This window comes from Symphalangus syndactylus, chromosome 16 (assembly GCF_028878055.3).
Source record: "Symphalangus syndactylus isolate Jambi chromosome 16, NHGRI_mSymSyn1-v2.1_pri, whole genome shotgun sequence".
Taxonomy (NCBI): Eukaryota; Metazoa; Chordata; class Mammalia; order Primates; family Hylobatidae; genus Symphalangus; species Symphalangus syndactylus.
In genome coordinates, this window is record NC_072438.2 from 70,698,714 (window position 1) to 70,715,813 (window position 17,100).

At 39.9% G+C, this 17,100-nt stretch overlaps 1 protein-coding gene across 3 annotated transcripts in view; it reads left to right on the top strand.

Annotated features, from left to right (window-relative positions):
• The window catches only part of ADAMTS12 (ADAM metallopeptidase with thrombospondin type 1 motif 12), a 367,651-nt gene that overhangs the window by 224,635 nt on the left and 125,916 nt on the right, over nucleotides 1-17,100 (top strand). For all 3 annotated transcript variants that reach the window (XM_063619890.1, XM_055246206.1, XM_055246207.1), the window contains exons 6-8: nucleotides 4,343-4,467; nucleotides 8,058-8,207; nucleotides 16,671-16,814. In XM_063619890.1, coding sequence (XP_063475960.1) covers nucleotides 4,343-4,467; nucleotides 8,058-8,207; nucleotides 16,671-16,814 — 419 coding nt within the window. The remainder of the gene's footprint in view (nucleotides 1-4,342; nucleotides 4,468-8,057; nucleotides 8,208-16,670; nucleotides 16,815-17,100) is intronic.

Consider the following 17,100-nt stretch of genomic DNA (forward strand, 5'->3'; position numbering starts at 1 on the left):
TAGAGGTTCAAAGGCCCTGTTACAGAATTCTGGGGAGTTTAAATTCCCCTTAGAGGATTCCATTGGTTACTTGGGGTACGCCCTATGTAAATGGAGAGGATGAAGTAAAGTTACAAAGTCATTTATGGCATATGCCCTATGGAGAGGACATTTCCTGTTGTAGCCGAAGTGTGAATGTTTTACCTGCCTCTAGACCCTATTTTCCTGCCTCATCTACCCCCTGAGAGATGTGATCCCCATAAATCTTTATGGGAGGCAGAGGGATCGATGGTGGGAAGGCAGATATATTGTCCAGCCCACCACTGGACCCTCTCCCCATCACATAAGCCCCTAATAAAACCCTGTATCTCATTTGCTGGCCTCGGGTCTCTTCTTCAGCCTCTTGAACCTGATGAGGTTAATAGAGGTTCGGCACAACATCTGTGGTTTCCACCTGAAGTCTTTCTCTCACATTTTGTGTAATTCTTGGCCGTTGCTCATGGCTTTGGCTTTGGTTTAGGCCCCTCTTCTTGATCTCTCTCTTTCTCTCTTATACATTTTAAATTTATTTTTAATTGACAAAAATTGTATTTATTTTTGGTGTACAACATGTTTTGAAATATGTGTACATGGTGGAATGGCTAAATCAGGCTAATTAACACATACATTACCTTGTATGCTTACTTTTTTGTGATGAGACTACTTAAAAATCTACTCTGTTAGCAATTTTCAAGTATACAGTACAGTACATCATTATTAACGACAGTCAGCATGTTGTACAATAGATCTCTTGAACTTATTCCTCCTATCTAAACTGAAATTTTGAATCCTTTGACAAACCTCTTCCAGCTCTTCCCCCAGCCCCTGATCTCTGCTTCTGAGTTTTACTTTTTTTAGATTCCACATAAGTGAGATCATGTGGTATTTGTCTTCCTGTGCCTGGCTTATTTCACTTATGTCTTCAAAGTTCATCCACGTTGTCACAAATGGCAGTATTTCCTTGTCTTTTAAGGCTGAATAGTATTCCATTTTATATATATATACTTCCCTTGTCTTTTCCCTTCCCTTTATTTCTGATTCATGCCACCTGGCCAGTTTTTTATGTTGAGTGGGCACATTTGTTCCATATAAATAATGGAATGTATATGATATGTATATCTTACAGTTTCTTTATCCATTCATCAGTCTATGGGCACTTAGGTTGATTCCATATCTTGCTATTGTGAATAATTCTGCAGTGAACATGGCAGGTATCTCTTTGACTTACTGATTGTATATCCTTAGGATATATACCCCGTGGGATTCTGGGATCATACAGTAGTTCTTTTTTTAATTTTTTGAGAAACCTCCATGCTGTTTTCCATAATGGCTACTAATTTACATTTCTTCCAACAGTGTACAATGGTTTCCTTTCCTCCACAACCTCTCCAAATCTTATCTTTGATCTTTTTGATAGTAGCCATTTTAACAGGTATGAGATGGTATCATATTATAGTTTTAATTTGCATTTCCTTGATGATAAGTGATGTTGACTTTTTATATGTATATCTGTTGGCCATTTGTATGTCTTCCATTGAGAAATACCTATTCGGGTCCTTTGCCCATTTTTCAATTGGATTATTTGTTTTCTTGCTATCCAGCATAATTTGTTGAAAAGGCTATCTTTCCTTCAGTGAATTGCTTTTTTATCTTTGTCAAAAATCAGTTGGGCATATCTAGGTGGGTCACTTTTGGGGTTCCCTGTCTGTTTCATTGATCTATGTGACTATCCCTGCACCTATAGCACACTGTCTTGACTATTATAGCTATATAGTAAGCCTTAATATGAGGTAAAGTGATACATTCCACTTTATTTTTCTTTTTTCAGAATTGCTTTAGCTAATCCAAGGCCTGGAACTTTTTTAATAAATTTGATATAAATTTTAGAATTAGCTTGTGTGTGTCTACAACAGAGTTGCTGAGATTTTGATAGGAATTGCACTAAAGCTATACATTCATAGCTTGGGAGAATAGATCATGTCTTTACTATGTTGAATCTTCAAATCCATTAACACAGTATGTTTCTGTATTGACTTAGGTCTTAGACTTCTTTAAGCAGGATTTTATAATTTTCAGGATACAGATCCTGTATATGTTTTGTTAATTTATACCTAAGTATTTCACTTTTTATAACAATTATAAGTGGTAATACTATTGGTAATTGTAAATGGTAATGTTAAATTAATGAGTGTTCTCTAAGAGACCTCTCCCAAAACATAACAAAGAAATGTAGGGTTAAAAACAGACCAGAAAAATATCTGATCATAGTTGATGTTTTATGTGATAACATGCCTTCCTGTCTGAAGGAGCTGGAACTGAGGCACCTTCCCAGTGAGGTTGGTGACCAACTGCAACTCCAAGTTTTATCTAGAAACCTTTCTTATATTCTTTTTTTTTTTTTTTTTTTTTTTTTTGAGACGGAGTCTTTCTCTGTCCCCCAGGCTGGAGTGCAGTGGCACAATCTTGGCTCACTGCAAGCTCCGCCTCCCGGGTTCACGCCATTCTCCTGCCTCAGCCTCCCGAGTAGCTGGGATTACAGGCACCCGCCACCACGCCCAGCTAATTTTTTGTATTTTTAGTAGAGACGGGGTTTCACCGTGTTAGCCAGGATGGTCTCGATCTCCTGACCTTGTGATCCACCCGCCTCGGCCTCCCAAAGTGCTGGGATTACAGGCTTGAGCCACTGTGCGCGGCCTCTTATATTCTTTGACTCAATATCTGAGCTAAGTGAACTTGATCTAGTTCTTCACTTCTCTGAGATTTAATTTCCCTTATTATAAAATAAAAATGATAATGCCTTCTTTACAAATAATACTGAGTAGACGCAATTAAAAGACACAGCATATGTAAAAGCATCTGGCACATAGTAAATGATCAAGAAATGTTTCCTTCCTTTCTCTCCACCCTTTCCTTCCTCCCTCCTTTTTTTCTTTCCTTTTCTCTTTTCCCTTCCGTTTATTCCTGATTCATGCCACCTGACCAGTTTTTTTGTCATGGATGGGCACGTTTGCTCCCATCTAGGGAGGGCTGTTAATCTAGCAGCAGCTTGGCTGGTTGAATTGGAGGCTGACTCCCTCATTCCCAGTTTGTCCGCCAGAATTCCTCTACCATATGTCATTCTGCTGGATGATGTAACAATGAAGATTATTAAATAATGAAGTCGGTTTATTCCATCTAAATTCTTTATGCTGAGCAGCTCAGTGACTTTTAACACATGATGAGCCACCTTTCGGTGTTTTCACAAAAGGAGACTGGTCTTTAATAGTTACTTATGATGAGGATACCTAAAAATGCCTCTAACACATAACTGAAGCCCCTTAGGCTTTTTATGATTTGGGTGTGGGCCTCAGCAAAATACAGAATGGTAGAGAAGCAAGCTCATAATTTGATGCAGAGACTGTCCTGAAGTTCTTGGACTGAGCCCAGAGCAAGGCTCAGATGAGAGTGAGCCAGTGGAGGTTAGTCATCCTCCTGGTGGAATCCATCCTGTACCAGGGATGGCTCTATGTGGAGGCCCCAAAGAAATGAGGCAAGGGAAAGTAATTTCCCCTTTGGAAATTCAACTTAAAACAGAGCCCTTAAAGAGCTGATTATGTCTTTCTTCTTCTCCCCATTCAACAAGTGTTCATCCAGGTAATTTGGAGTAATCCCTCCCCTCCTAGCCCCAGTAGTAGCTACCAGTCAAGCGGATGCCACAGGGCTGGCATAGGCCTCAGAAGCCCTTGAAGCTGCAAGCTGGGGGCATCTGCTACAGCATCCTACTTGCTGTCAGGTGACCAATTCTCCTAACTGGTCAGCAGCCTGGAGAGATTATGTCATCCACTGTCCTTCACCCATGGGTGTCAAACCAAGATAAAATTCAAGTGTTAGAAAACATCCAGCGCAACCCTAGCCCTGCAGGATGTCTCATGAGAAGAAAAAACGTTTGTTGAAAATCTTCTTATTTTGCATTAGAAATAAAAATGCCTCTTCGATATTGCATTGGCTTAGGATGCAGAGAGACACAGAAATAGACCTTCAAATAGCTTTTGGTTATTGCTAACATATTTTAAAATTTTCTTCAAGGGCTGCTTGTCCCAGTCGTAATTTCTGTCTTGGAGTTTTCCCTTCAGGTTCTTCTAGTGGAGGTCATTAGAGTGGGAGTGTTTAAGGCAGAAGATTAGTCAAGAGGAGTCAGTTGGCCTCTGCCACATGACTGCCAAATGTCTGATGCCCTCACCCTGAATTCATCTCACTTGGACGCCTCTGGAGACGAATGCCTAATGCAATGGTCCCTGACCACAGTGAGCTCACTCATGCTAATCTCTTCTTCTTCCTTCTCCAGCAAGGACTGAAAATAGTTCATCATGCAGAGAAGACACTGTCTAGCTTCTGCAAGTGGCAGAAGAGTATCAATCCCAAGAGTGACCTCAATCCTGTTCATCATGACGTGGCTGTCCTTCTCACCAGGTACACCAGAGACTACATGGAACCCAGGGGCAGTAAAGCAGGGAGGGCTGGCAGGTGAAAGGCTTACCAGGTATTCAAACCCATGACATTCTCACTATTCTTTGCTGCTCTTGTAAAGACAGTGTCTTTGATCTAGTCAACTCCTGACTTCCCTATCAGTAGAGGAAACAGCTTAACAAACTTGCTAATACAATAAAGCTCTCCTTGTTAATAAACTGCATCTGCTGGCAAAATGCATACCTCTTTCCTATCCCACTGATGATTTCATTTTTAAAACTGGTTTCTTCATGTAACTCTATAAACAAGCAGGAAGCTTGTTTGCAGAGCCTCATTAAAGATTCTTGTTACTTTTAACCAGTGGGATTTCCAATCCTTTGCTATTTTATTTTTCTCCAATGTAGAAACATGAAATATCTTTACAGAAATCTGTACACCTTTTAACTGTTTGATGTTGAGGATAGGATATGGGGAGCAGGACCCCACTGAGTAGGCAGACTGGTTTGGTTACACCTTTCTCCCTTCTACTCCCATGAAAATATCATTTTGTTCTAATCACAAATAGAGCCTATAGTGCTAATAAGAACCACCAAACCTTCCAGGATTCATAGCTGTAAAAATCCAATGAACTTTCTTGATCAACTCTTGCTCTTTGAAGGCTATGTTTGCTCATTGATTCAATAAATATTTATTGAGCACCTACTATATACTAGGCACTATTTTAATCTAGATGAAAGAAGGGCTTATATTAGAATGGGGTAAAGTAAATTCTTCTTGGGCTCCCTACGCCTATTTGTCCAGAAGTCCAGGGATGTATAGTAAAGGAGGCCTCTTGGCCCTGCCCTTCAACCACAGAGAACCTCAAGCACTGAAAGGCCCTTGGTGTGCACTGTCCCTTTGGACGATAGGCTGCCCATGAACATTTTGGCCCTGTGATCTGTCCCTGTGATAAGATCATCTCAATGCATAGAATCCCTACAAGGAAGGATAATCAGCCCCCACCCTATCCAAATGTCTACCTTGCCCTGATCCAAAACTCCAGTCATCAGAATCACTCTTTTGAGTGAAGGTATTAAAACGCTGGTTAAATGTGAATGTATCCCACAGGAAGTTTTTGACATAAGCCTGTAACAGTAGGTTCATTCGGTTCTAAGACACCTTGGGTTGATCAGTAGCTCCCCTGGGAAATAGCTTGGGTGTGGAATGTAAGCACGGGGACTCTGGGGAGCTAGCAGACAGCCTGGGGACACCAAGGACCTTGTCAAGAGGCCAGGTGAAGGCTTCGCTCAGACAGAAACTTCTGTAGGGAAGAACCCCAGAGTCAGGGAATGACATTGCCCACTAAATTGTGTCTCAGAAAGTCTTTCCTTCCCCTGAGAGCAGAATCAGATGCTCCTGTCATTCTCACCTGAAGAAATGAGTGAGTTGATGATAGCTTACATGTGTGAAATGTTTGATATGGGCCAGGCACTGTGCTATGTCTATTAGAACAGCCATTGTTCCATTTACTTCCCACAAGGACACTGGTAGTTGGCTACTATTAATCATTCATATTTTACATGTAGGGAAACTGAGCCTTGGTTATGACTCTTGCCCAAAATCTCATTGCTGTTAAAGGGTACAATTGGGACTTAAGTCCAGGTAGTTTGACCCCAACAGCCATACCCTTGGCTGTTACCCAATATGAATACGAAGGATCTGCTCTCCTTTTTTTCTTATAGTCACTTTCCTTCCTTAGGACAGGGGTCTGTTTGCATAAAAGTGTGTTGAACCTCAACAGCTCCTAGACAGTGGAGAGCATTTCAAGTTCTATAGCAGTATTTCCCACCCTCAGCACTATTGACATTTGGGGCTGATGATTCTTTGTTGTTGGGCCTATCTTGTGCATTGTAAGGCATTTAGCAGCATATCGGGCCTCTACCCATGAGATGTCAGTAGCACTCTCCTCCGAGCTCTGACAGCTGAAACTGTCTCCAGACATTGCCAAATGTCCCTTAGGAGGGGGTGAAGAGCAAAATCACCCACCCTCATTGGAAACCACTTGCCTGAAAAGATAGGTAGGATCACGAAGGGAGGGAGGTATGAGACTGAGCTTTGCCTCTGAGAGACTATGCTGAGATCCACATTAACAGAGTTCTCTACAGAACAGTATTCAGTAGACGGAGGATTTGGCCTGGAACACACCCAATGTGGGTTCCACATGTGCAGCTAGTGGCTGCTGCAAGCCAAGACATATTTTCTGTTACATAGTGGCCCCAGTGCATGGTAGAAGTAGAGCTTAAGCTGCTTGCCTGTAAGAACGATATTCCTATAATTCTTTTGTTAGCCGCTTTTTTCTTTAGTGCTGGACACTTCAGAGGCACTTATAATTAGTATTTAATGTGCCTGACCTCCTGCCATATCAAAATGAGAAAGTCAGGGGATCAGCAATGAGCACCATTCATCTTTTTCCAGCAGCTTCACGCAGACCTGGACTTTTTGAATGAAGTAATAACAAGTGCATTCTGCAGCAGGGGTAGAAAAGTGCTTAGTTCTCTTACAGACCTAGAAGTTACGTAAATGACTGGGCTGTATAATCTCGCTCTCCAGTACTGAACCCCCAGTAACTGCTGCTGCTAGTGAGAGTGCGGATTTGAGTTTGTGGTGCATGTGCTGAGACTGGGCCTGCTCTCTCCTGTCCTATTACCCCAGCCATTGCCACCTGGAGAATGAAGCTTCACATGGGTTCTCAAAGTCTGGATCTTTTCGGTGGCCCAACGGATGCAAAAAGCAGGAGACCATTTGTTGCTAGAAATGGTGCCCACACAAACCCCGTTAGCTGCTGGTGTTCAATTAACTAGAGCTCACAACATGGTGGCCATTGCTGCTAGTCACTCTTGGCAAAGATCTCCTGTTGTGCTAAAGAAAACCTAGTGACTAATTAATGACTCTTTGAAAACTCTTGTCCGTGATTGAAATAATCTCTACCAGTTTATGGGAGCATGTTTTTTCTATTTAAAAGCCATAATTAGTATTTTCTGAGATTCTAGGTGTACATGCACACGCAGGCATGCATTCTCTCATATATGCAATATTGTTAGTGGAATGGGGCTGGATAGACAAGTATTAGATCTCTGGATAGGTTGATGGGACCAACTATCTTTTTCATGAATGGGAAAAGGAAGTTCTTAGATGAGTTTCGAACACAGACCTCAGAAAGACTAAAAAGGATTTTCATATTTGAAAAACTCCAGTCCCTGCTGATTGTTCCTTCCCTATTTAAAAGTTCAAATTAACTTGAGTTTTCAATAAAGTCTTTTGTTGGCCAAATCATGTAATTTGACCTCCCGAGACCCAGAGCAAAATAAACTCAAAATAACACATTTGCTACATTTTCCCACATTCTGTGTTGGTGAAATTCAGTAATCAAAAGGTAAAATCAGAATCATCTCAATGAATTCAAAATTGCTGCCTACATTCATGTAGACTTTTTAAAAAATGCCAAGCATACTTTACAGACCATACGGAATGTGAGTTTATACCCAGATTTTTTTCCAGGAGGTTTTTCCAGATGTTCCTTTGGGCGCCTGAGCTTCTCTATTCTCTGCTTTCAGAAAGGACATCTGTGCTGGTTTCAATCGCCCCTGTGAGACCCTGGGCCTGTCTCACCTTTCAGGAATGTGTCAGCCTCACCGCAGTTGTAACATCAATGAAGATTCGGGACTCCCTCTGGCTTTCACAATTGCCCATGAGCTAGGACACAGGTAAATGGCCAATGATAGGGAGGTCTGCTCACCATATTCGTGTGTCAATATCAGCAGACAGAATGGAACACACCTCAAATTGGGGGTCAGGAAACTCAGATTATACTGTGGCTTGTGACTCACCCTCCTCAACCTCTGCTTTCATCTGTAAAGTGGGGATAGTAACACACCTCATAGGCTCCAATGTCTCCACTGCCCAGACCATGTATACTCACACACATCACAGAACCAAATAGGCCACTCCAGTTCTCTGGATTAGAATGGAGGAAGGACAGAGATAAGCTTGAACTCAGTTGTTTAATTGAGGAATAACCCTTGGTTAGTTCTTATGAAATGATAATGTTAATATCACTAAAAAGCCACAAAACCTAACATTTTTGCACCTTACTTTGTGCCATTGTGCTTTTTATTGCATCATTGGACCTGCTTAACAACCTTTTGAAATAGATAGTACTGTTAGTCCCATTTTACTTATGTTTATTAAAGGAGGACATGGAATAAATAAAAAATGGAAAACTGCTGTAAATTTGGAAAGACTATAACATGAACACCAGTTAACTGGATGTCTAAGTTGTTCACAAAATTGTTTGAATTTCATTAGGTGAATTCCTTGAAGGCAGGTTTCAGAAGGCTTGAGTGAAGATATAATGAGATTCTGAATTCACCAGATATCAGAGGTTTCCATGGAGGAAAGATCTTAGCTTATTTGTAACTTTATTTGCTGTTATATTTGCTAACCACAAATAAGAGAGCATCATACTAATAGGAAACTGTGTGGGGAGGCACATGAACAGCTGAGTTATATCCCCTGCCTGTCATGTATTCATCAGCCTGGATCTCCTCCCTTTGAAGAAGGAAAAATGCTGGGGAATATTCTTAGTGCACAACTAGAAAAGAGGCAAGATTGGAAAAAACACCGGAGACTGAATTATTCCAGGCCTGGCCTCTCCAGTTTCGGCTTGCTCACCATTTTTCCAATATAACATTTGGACTTTCTAAAACAATTTTACCTACATTATAAAGCCAGAGCATTGCCTTGAGAACTGGAGAAAGAGAATTGTTGTTCTGACTTTTCTATTGACCAATATTATGACCTTAGATAATTCCCTTCACCACTCTATACCTGTTTCCTCATCTATAAAATGAGTAGGTTGAACTAAGCAATATCTAAGGTGATTTATTGGATTCTCACCAAAAAAGCCTTGGTTATAAATGTGATATATTCCCGTATCCTTAGTTGTCAAAAATTCAGAGATAGAGAAGCTAAGTGACTTGCTTTCATTAAATAATAATTAGGGATACAGGGGAGCTGGCCATCTTGATAAGGCTAGGCCGTAGTTGTTGGCATGTCGATAATAAAACCTGGCAAAATGTTAAGTTATTGTTACGCGCAAACAGACAGGAGTCCCCAGTTCTGATATGTGGAAGGACATGGCCCCTGTGGCCTTCAGTCAAGACATTGTTGTCAACAGTACCTGCTGGCCAAACAATGCTAGGTGACTGTAACTTGGTCAAACTGAGAAGTTATCACTCAAGCCATCCCAACAATGGTATACTCAAACCAAAGAGGAGTGGAAAAGACTTTGCTTGATAAAAACATTCTCGAATCCTCACTTTTTGTGTTCCAAGGATGGGTTCTTTCTATCCTCAATTTCGACATGATCTTGTAACAATAAATATGTTAAATATGTCCTTCAAAAGCAATGTTGCCCAATTTTTGAGGCAATCATTGACTTAACTTCCTGGGCATGGACACATGACCTCTGTAAGGAAGGCCACCTAAGTAAACAAAGCTAAGGGCAAGTATGATCCTCCTTTCAGATTTCAAATTTTCTCTAATAAAGTTAAGAACCTCATGGTAACATTACTTGGGCACAATTTCCCTGAACACTTAAAAACAAATAGTGGTAGATGTTTAGTAGTTATTGGGAGTGGTGGATTATTTAACAGACTAGAACTGAGTCACTACCTGAATCACTTTGATATTGTAGTAAGGTTAAACCGAACACTCATTCAGAACTATCTGATGCATTGTGGAAATAAAACTACTATAAGGTTTCTTTATCCTCTACTTTTGTTGTTATTATTGTTCTATTTCAAATTATGCAGGAAAAAAGTGAGGATCTAGCTCCTAAAAAAAACCTGTTTAACTAAATATCAAGTTTCTAAGTAAAAGAATTAAAGAACATTGAAGGCAGAACTAGAGAACCGTCCTTGAGTTTATTCAGAAAGCCATTATTCTCAGCAAACTAACACAGGAGCAGAAAACCAAATACCTCATATTCCCACTCATAAGTGGGAGTCGAACAGTGAGAACACATGAACACAGGGAGGGGAACATCACACACTGGGGCCTTTCGCGGTTCAGGGGAAAGAGAAGGGATAGCATTCGGGGCATACCTAATGCATAATCTAGGCTTAAAACCTAGATGATGAGTTGATGGGTGCAGCAAACCACCATGGCACATGTATACCTATGTAACAAACCTACACATTCTGCACATGTATCCCAGAACTTAAAGTAAAATAAAATAAAATAAAATAAAAATAAATAAATAAAACTTAAAAAAAAAAGTCAACCCCGAGACAAGGATTTGAGAGCAATTAATTTATGTGGAAGGTAAAGGAAATACCAGTAGGGAAGTAGGGTGTAAAACAGAACAGGGAAGGTAGACAATAAACAGTTCATTATCTCAGCTTCCACTCTGAGCGGTTGAACCTTAATCCCATGGACAAACTCTGAGAACGATATACAACACACATTTCAGAGTTACCCTACCCAAGGTGAGAAGAACTGGGCTGTTTTATATACCAACACCCTTAAGTTGTTGGTTAGAGGCTGTTCCCAGAGGTTGTTATTAATAATTCCTTGATACTTTCAGCAGAGCAGTCTAATTTGGCTCTGGAGAAATCCCAGGTAAAGAGATGCATATACTAGCAGCTGGAAGGCAGCTAGTGGTGAGTCTATGAACAGGTACCAGTAGCATCTGTTACCAATAGCTTACTCAGGGGCATTAAATGCTGCCCCTTAAAAAGTTATAAGTCATGGAAGATAGAATATACATACTTTTCCATATGCCTTCTACTAAGTATGATGAAAAACACTGAACACTATATCGAAAACAAACATAGGAAGACTGAAAGATGGAGAGAAGGAAGACAGGCTGAGGACCACAGAACCTGAAGAGTGACATGGTGGTGAATTCCCTGGCTTTTCTTTCCTCTCTTATATGCCAGACTTGGAACTGATGATGGCAACAACCTGGAAATACACACACACAAAATCACCCACTTACGCCTGTTCTCTCTATCCAAAGGAGTAGGAAAGGGACAGTCTAACAAGACAGAAAATTTTAGACAGTAACTCTTCTACTCCAGGTGAACAGCAAAGGAAAGAAAAAACTGTAAAACTGTGGCTCTATGCTAGCAAAGTCTTGGGTGGGAAGCCTAGACTTGCATCTGTGTGAAGCTATAACAAAGCATCAAACACCACTACTTGGGTAGTGTCAAAAAGACCAGTTAGGGACTAAGACTTTGATCCCTACAGGCCAGTAATGAGGGCTCCCCTAGCCCCACCCCTGTGGTGTCAGGACAGATTACATGGGGAGCCAGAAATTTCATCCACCCCTAAACAGTAACAAGGAGCCATCCCTTTGACAACTCAGGTATCTATAGAGGCTTGGCAGTAATGAAACAGTGGCCCCACTCCCTTCCCCTCCAGAGTAGTGTCAGAAAAGCAAGCTAAAAGCGAAGATTTAAATAATATCCATAACATAATATAAAAACCTCCAGGTTTCAATGTAAATCACTCGTTATACCAAGAACCGGAATATCTCAAACTGAATGAAAAAAAAGAATGTCAAGAGATGACAGATTTTAGAATTAGCTGATAAATATTTCAAAGCAGCCGTGGTGAAAAAAGCTTAAATAAGCAATTACCAACAACCTTTAAACAAATGAAAAAATAATGTGTCAGCTAAGAAATGAAAGACATGAAGAAGAGTCAAACATGTAGAACTGAAAAATGCAAGAATGTAAATAAAAAGCTCAGTGAACACTAGGGCTCAACAGTAGAATGGATGAGACAGAGGAAAGAATTAATGACCTAGAAAATAGAACAATAGAAATTATGTAATCTGTGTAAACAAAAGAGAAAGAGACTAAAAGAAATTGAACAGAGCTTCAGAGACCCGTGAGAATGCAACAAAAGATCTTATATTCATGTCATTGGAGCCTCAGAAAGAGAGGAAAAAGACAATGGCATTGAAAAAGTGCTCAAAGAACAAATGGCTGAAAATTCTGCAGATTGGATGAGACATAAACCTACATATTTAAGAAGCTGAGAGAAACTCAACCAGGTTAAACCCAAAGAAAATCCATGCCCAGGCCTATCATAATTAAACTTCTGAAATCTAAAGAGAAAGGAAAATCTTGAAAGCAGCAAGAGAGAAATGATACCCCATCTATAGGAGGGAAACTATTTGAGTGACAGTGGATTTCTCATCAGAAACAACAGAAGCCCAAAGAAGTGGTGCAATATTTTTCAATATTAAAAGAAAAGACCTGTCAACAACCGAGAATCATAAACCAAATAAAGTGGATGAGAAGGGAAAACTTTCTAATTCATTTTATGAAGCTGGTATTACCCTGGCACCAATTTCAGACAAAGACAATGCAAAAGAGAAAACTAAAGAACAATATCCTTCATGAATATAGATGTAAAAAAATTAACAAAATATTAGCAAGTAGAATTCAGCAATATAAGAAAAAAAGAATTAGATACAATGACCAAGTGGAATTTATTTCAGGGATACAAGGCTGGCTCAATATTTGAAAATCAGCATAATCCACCATTGTAACAGGCTAAACAAGAGAAACCACACGATTATATTAATATTAATTTTAGTAGATAAAACATTTGACAAAATTTGATATCCATTCATCATAAAAAACACTCAGAAATTGAAATTTCCTCAACTTGATAAAGAACATCTACAAAAATTTAAACCTAATATTATGCTTAATGCTGAATCACTGAATATGTTTCCCCTAAGATCAACAACAAGACAAGGATGTCCATTCTCACCACTTCTTATTCAACATAGTACTAACAGTTGCAGCCAGTACAGTAAGATAAGGAAAGGAAATAAAAAGCATACATATGGGAAAGAAAGAAACAAAACTATCCCTATTTACAAGTAACATCATTGTATAAGTGGGGGACCCCATATGCAATGAGAGAACTGATCTTTGACTAAGTTGACAGAAATATACAATGGGGAAAGGACACCATGTTTAATAAATGGTGCTGGCAAAATTGGATAGCCACACGCAGAAGAAAGAAACTGGACCACTCTCTCTCACTACATACAAAAATTAACTCGAGATTGATCAAAGACTTAAATGTAAGTCCTGAAACTACAAAAATCCTAGAAGAAAACCTAGGAGAAACTCTTTTGGAGTTTTGGTCCAGGCAAAGAATTTATGGCTAAGACCTCAAAAGCAAATGCAACAAAACAAAAAATAGCCAAATGGGATTTAATTAAACAAAAAAGCTTCTACACAGCAAAAGAAATAATCAATGGAGTAAACAGACAACCTACAGAGTGGAGAAAATATATGTAAACTATACATCTGACAAAGGACTAATATCCAGAATCTATTAGGAATTCAAACAACTAAACAAGAGAAAAAACTCCATTAAAAAATAGGAATAGGATAAGAACAGACATTTTTCAAAAGAAGACACAAAAATGGCCAATAAACATATAAAAAATCCTCAACATCACTAATTATCAGAAATGCAAATTAAAACCACAGTGAGGTACTTATCTCACACCAATCAGAATGAGTATTATTACAAAATCAAAAATTGACAGCTATTGGCAAGGATGTGGAGAAAAGAGAATGCTTATACACCATTGTGGTTGGAAATATAAATTAGCACAAACTCTATGGGAAACAGTATGGAGGTTTCTCAAGAGCTAAAACCAGAGCTATCATTTGACCCAGCAATCCCACTACTGGTTAGGTACCCAAAGGAAGAGAAATTATTGTGTAAAAAAGATACCTGCACTCATATGTTTATTGCAGCACTATTCACAATAGTAAAGTCAAGGAATCAACCAACAGATGATTGGATAATGAAACTGTGGTATATATAGACCATGGAATACTACACAGCCATAAAAAAGAACAAAATCATGTCTTGCGCAGCAACATAAATGGAGTTGAAGACCATTATCCTAAGTGAAATAACTTAGAAAATCAAATACCTCATATTCTCACTTACAAGTGGGAGCTAAACAATGAGTATGTACAGACATACAGAGGGAAATTATAGACCCTGGGGACTCCAAAAGCTGGGGAGAGTGGGAGGAGAATGAGTTGAAAAGTTACCTACTGGGTACAACGTTCACCATTTGGGTGATGGGTACACTAGAAGCCCAAACCTCAGTGTTATGCAATATAGCTATGTAAAAAACCTGCACATGTACCCCCCAAACCTATAAAAATAAATAGAAAAAAACTGTTAAGTGCCTCTCAGGTATTTCTTTTTTAGCTATATAATTCTAATTAGCTGTGGACCAAACTGAGAAACATTGGAAAGATCAATGAAATGGCCTGGGACAGACCATAAGGAGAAAAATATAATAAAACAATATCCCAAGAAGACACCCATCATAGTTTAATAACAAAGATATCCCTTTGTTTTTTGCACACTTTGTTTCATCACTGATTGTGTATAATGCAAAAGAGAAAGTAACTTGTGCTGTCACCCAAGTGAATAATTTTACTTTTATTTTGAGAGAAAACTTAAAAATCCATTTGTGAGGTCCCTAGATTATATGTCTTGGTGTATCGACATATCCACAGCTAAGAAGATCATTATTCATGTAGGTTTTTAAAGCCTTGCTTGCAGTTTAGGATTTTAACTACTGAACAGTCAGACTTGTAGAGTACTTCATGATCTGGGTGGGGCTGGATTTGTAACAGGCTAGGGAAAGGCTGCTCAGAAGGAAGCTTTCATTGAACCGCATTCTTTGTGGGTGTATGGTAAGAGCTTTGTACATTAGTTCTCTGACTCCTTTGTGAGTTTTATATTCGTGTGGAATGTGATTAGAGTTTGTTAAGTACATTGATAATACCATAATGCGTGAAAATACAAGAAAATCTCCAAATCCCCCAAAGACTCTTCTCAGCAAGAGTTGCTAATTATCATCAGAAGGTTTCATTAAAGTTGGATATGAGCCTCCCGGTCAGAGGAGTTGAATTTCACTACAAAGAGTAAAAGGTCATACAGGTTTAGAAATGTGAGCCAATGTCTCCAGGTTTAAATGTCTAGTGTCTCAAAGTCCACCCCAGTGGAGAGAGTTCTGGGAATCTCAGAAAGCATCTTTGGGTGATCTTGAGAACATGGCTTATAAACAAAGGCATCTGAGTTGTCTTCTTCCCCAGGCACCACCGTGCCATGGTGGATGGCTAAGCTCTTCAAGGCCCTTGAAGGCTGCTTCACTGGGTCAGCCCTGGCAGCGGAAGGTCAGGGAACAGACCAAGTGACACACGGACAAGAGCACTGTGTTAGGAGCACAAAGATCTGTGTCTGAAACCTAGTTTTACCACTAACAAGCTATATGACTGTTGACAAATCTCAAAGTCTAAACTTCTTCATATGGAAAAGGAAAATAAGCTAGATCATGATAAAAAGAAAACAAGAATTTTTAAAAATATATTCTATCATTTGTGAAGCCCTTATTATCTGCCAGGTACCCTGTTAAGTGGTTTTCAAACTTTGTTCTATTCAGATCTCATTGTAGCACTAGGATGACTACCCCATCTTCTAGGAGAGGAAAATGAGGCAAGTTTTAATAATTTACAGGTCATTTAAGTGGCAAGGCTGGAGTTCAAATACAGATCATCTGTCTTAAAAATCCTGCTTTTACCACTGAATTAGGAGGACTCCTGTAGCAATAGTAGAAAGACATCAATCCCTCAAAGCTTGTAGACTTTGACAAAGTCTCCCAGAGGCTTCTCCTTTCATGCTGCCTCTTAAATTATGACAAAAAGCGAGAAGAAAGGTTTTGTTCTTTTGTGCTGTGCACTGTGGTTGCTGCAGCAGGAGAAAGCAAATAGCTGGGGGCAGGATTTGCCTTCCTGACTCCTGATTCATAGAAAGAAAGCCAGACAGACCTCTTAGCCTTCTGCCAAGCAGAAGTTTCTGAATTAGCTGCGTGACTCCCATGGATGCATATTTGAGGTAAAGCATGCCTACAATGCTCCCCGTACTTTTTCGTTTGAAAATTAGCTATGCCCCTCCAACTTCAAAGTCTCACTTTGCAAACAGTTGCCTTCTGTACAAATGTGGCTCTCTGTGAGTTATTATGCTCTTAGGGAAACTATGATTTTTCTTCCTGTTTAATGCCTGCCTGCTGGCTCTTCTTGTGCTTGGTTCCTCCCTGCCAGCTTTGGCATCCAGCATGATGGGAAAGAAAATGACTGTGAGCCTGTGGGCAGACACCCGTACATCATGTCCCGCCAGCTCCAGTACGATCCCACTCCGCTGACATGGTCCAAGTGCAGCGAGGAGTACATCACCCGCTTCTTGGAGTAAGTGACAGTGTCTTGTGATGCCCTCACCTGGGTCTTTTTAAATCAGAAGCTGCATTAAGTTTTACACAGAGAAGCTGATGCCTGGAAAAGGCTGGGTTCCATCCCACAGGCCACCGTGTCAGGGTGGCAGCAGAAGGGGCGGATTTCACTTCTGCATTCTGATCCTGAGGTCTAGATGGGCTCTGCCCTCTGGCCACAGGCAGGTGAGTATCCTGTCCCATCCGAGATTGCTCCTGCCCCAAAATAGCTTTTTATGAGCCAATTATGAATTGAGTCCTTGGGA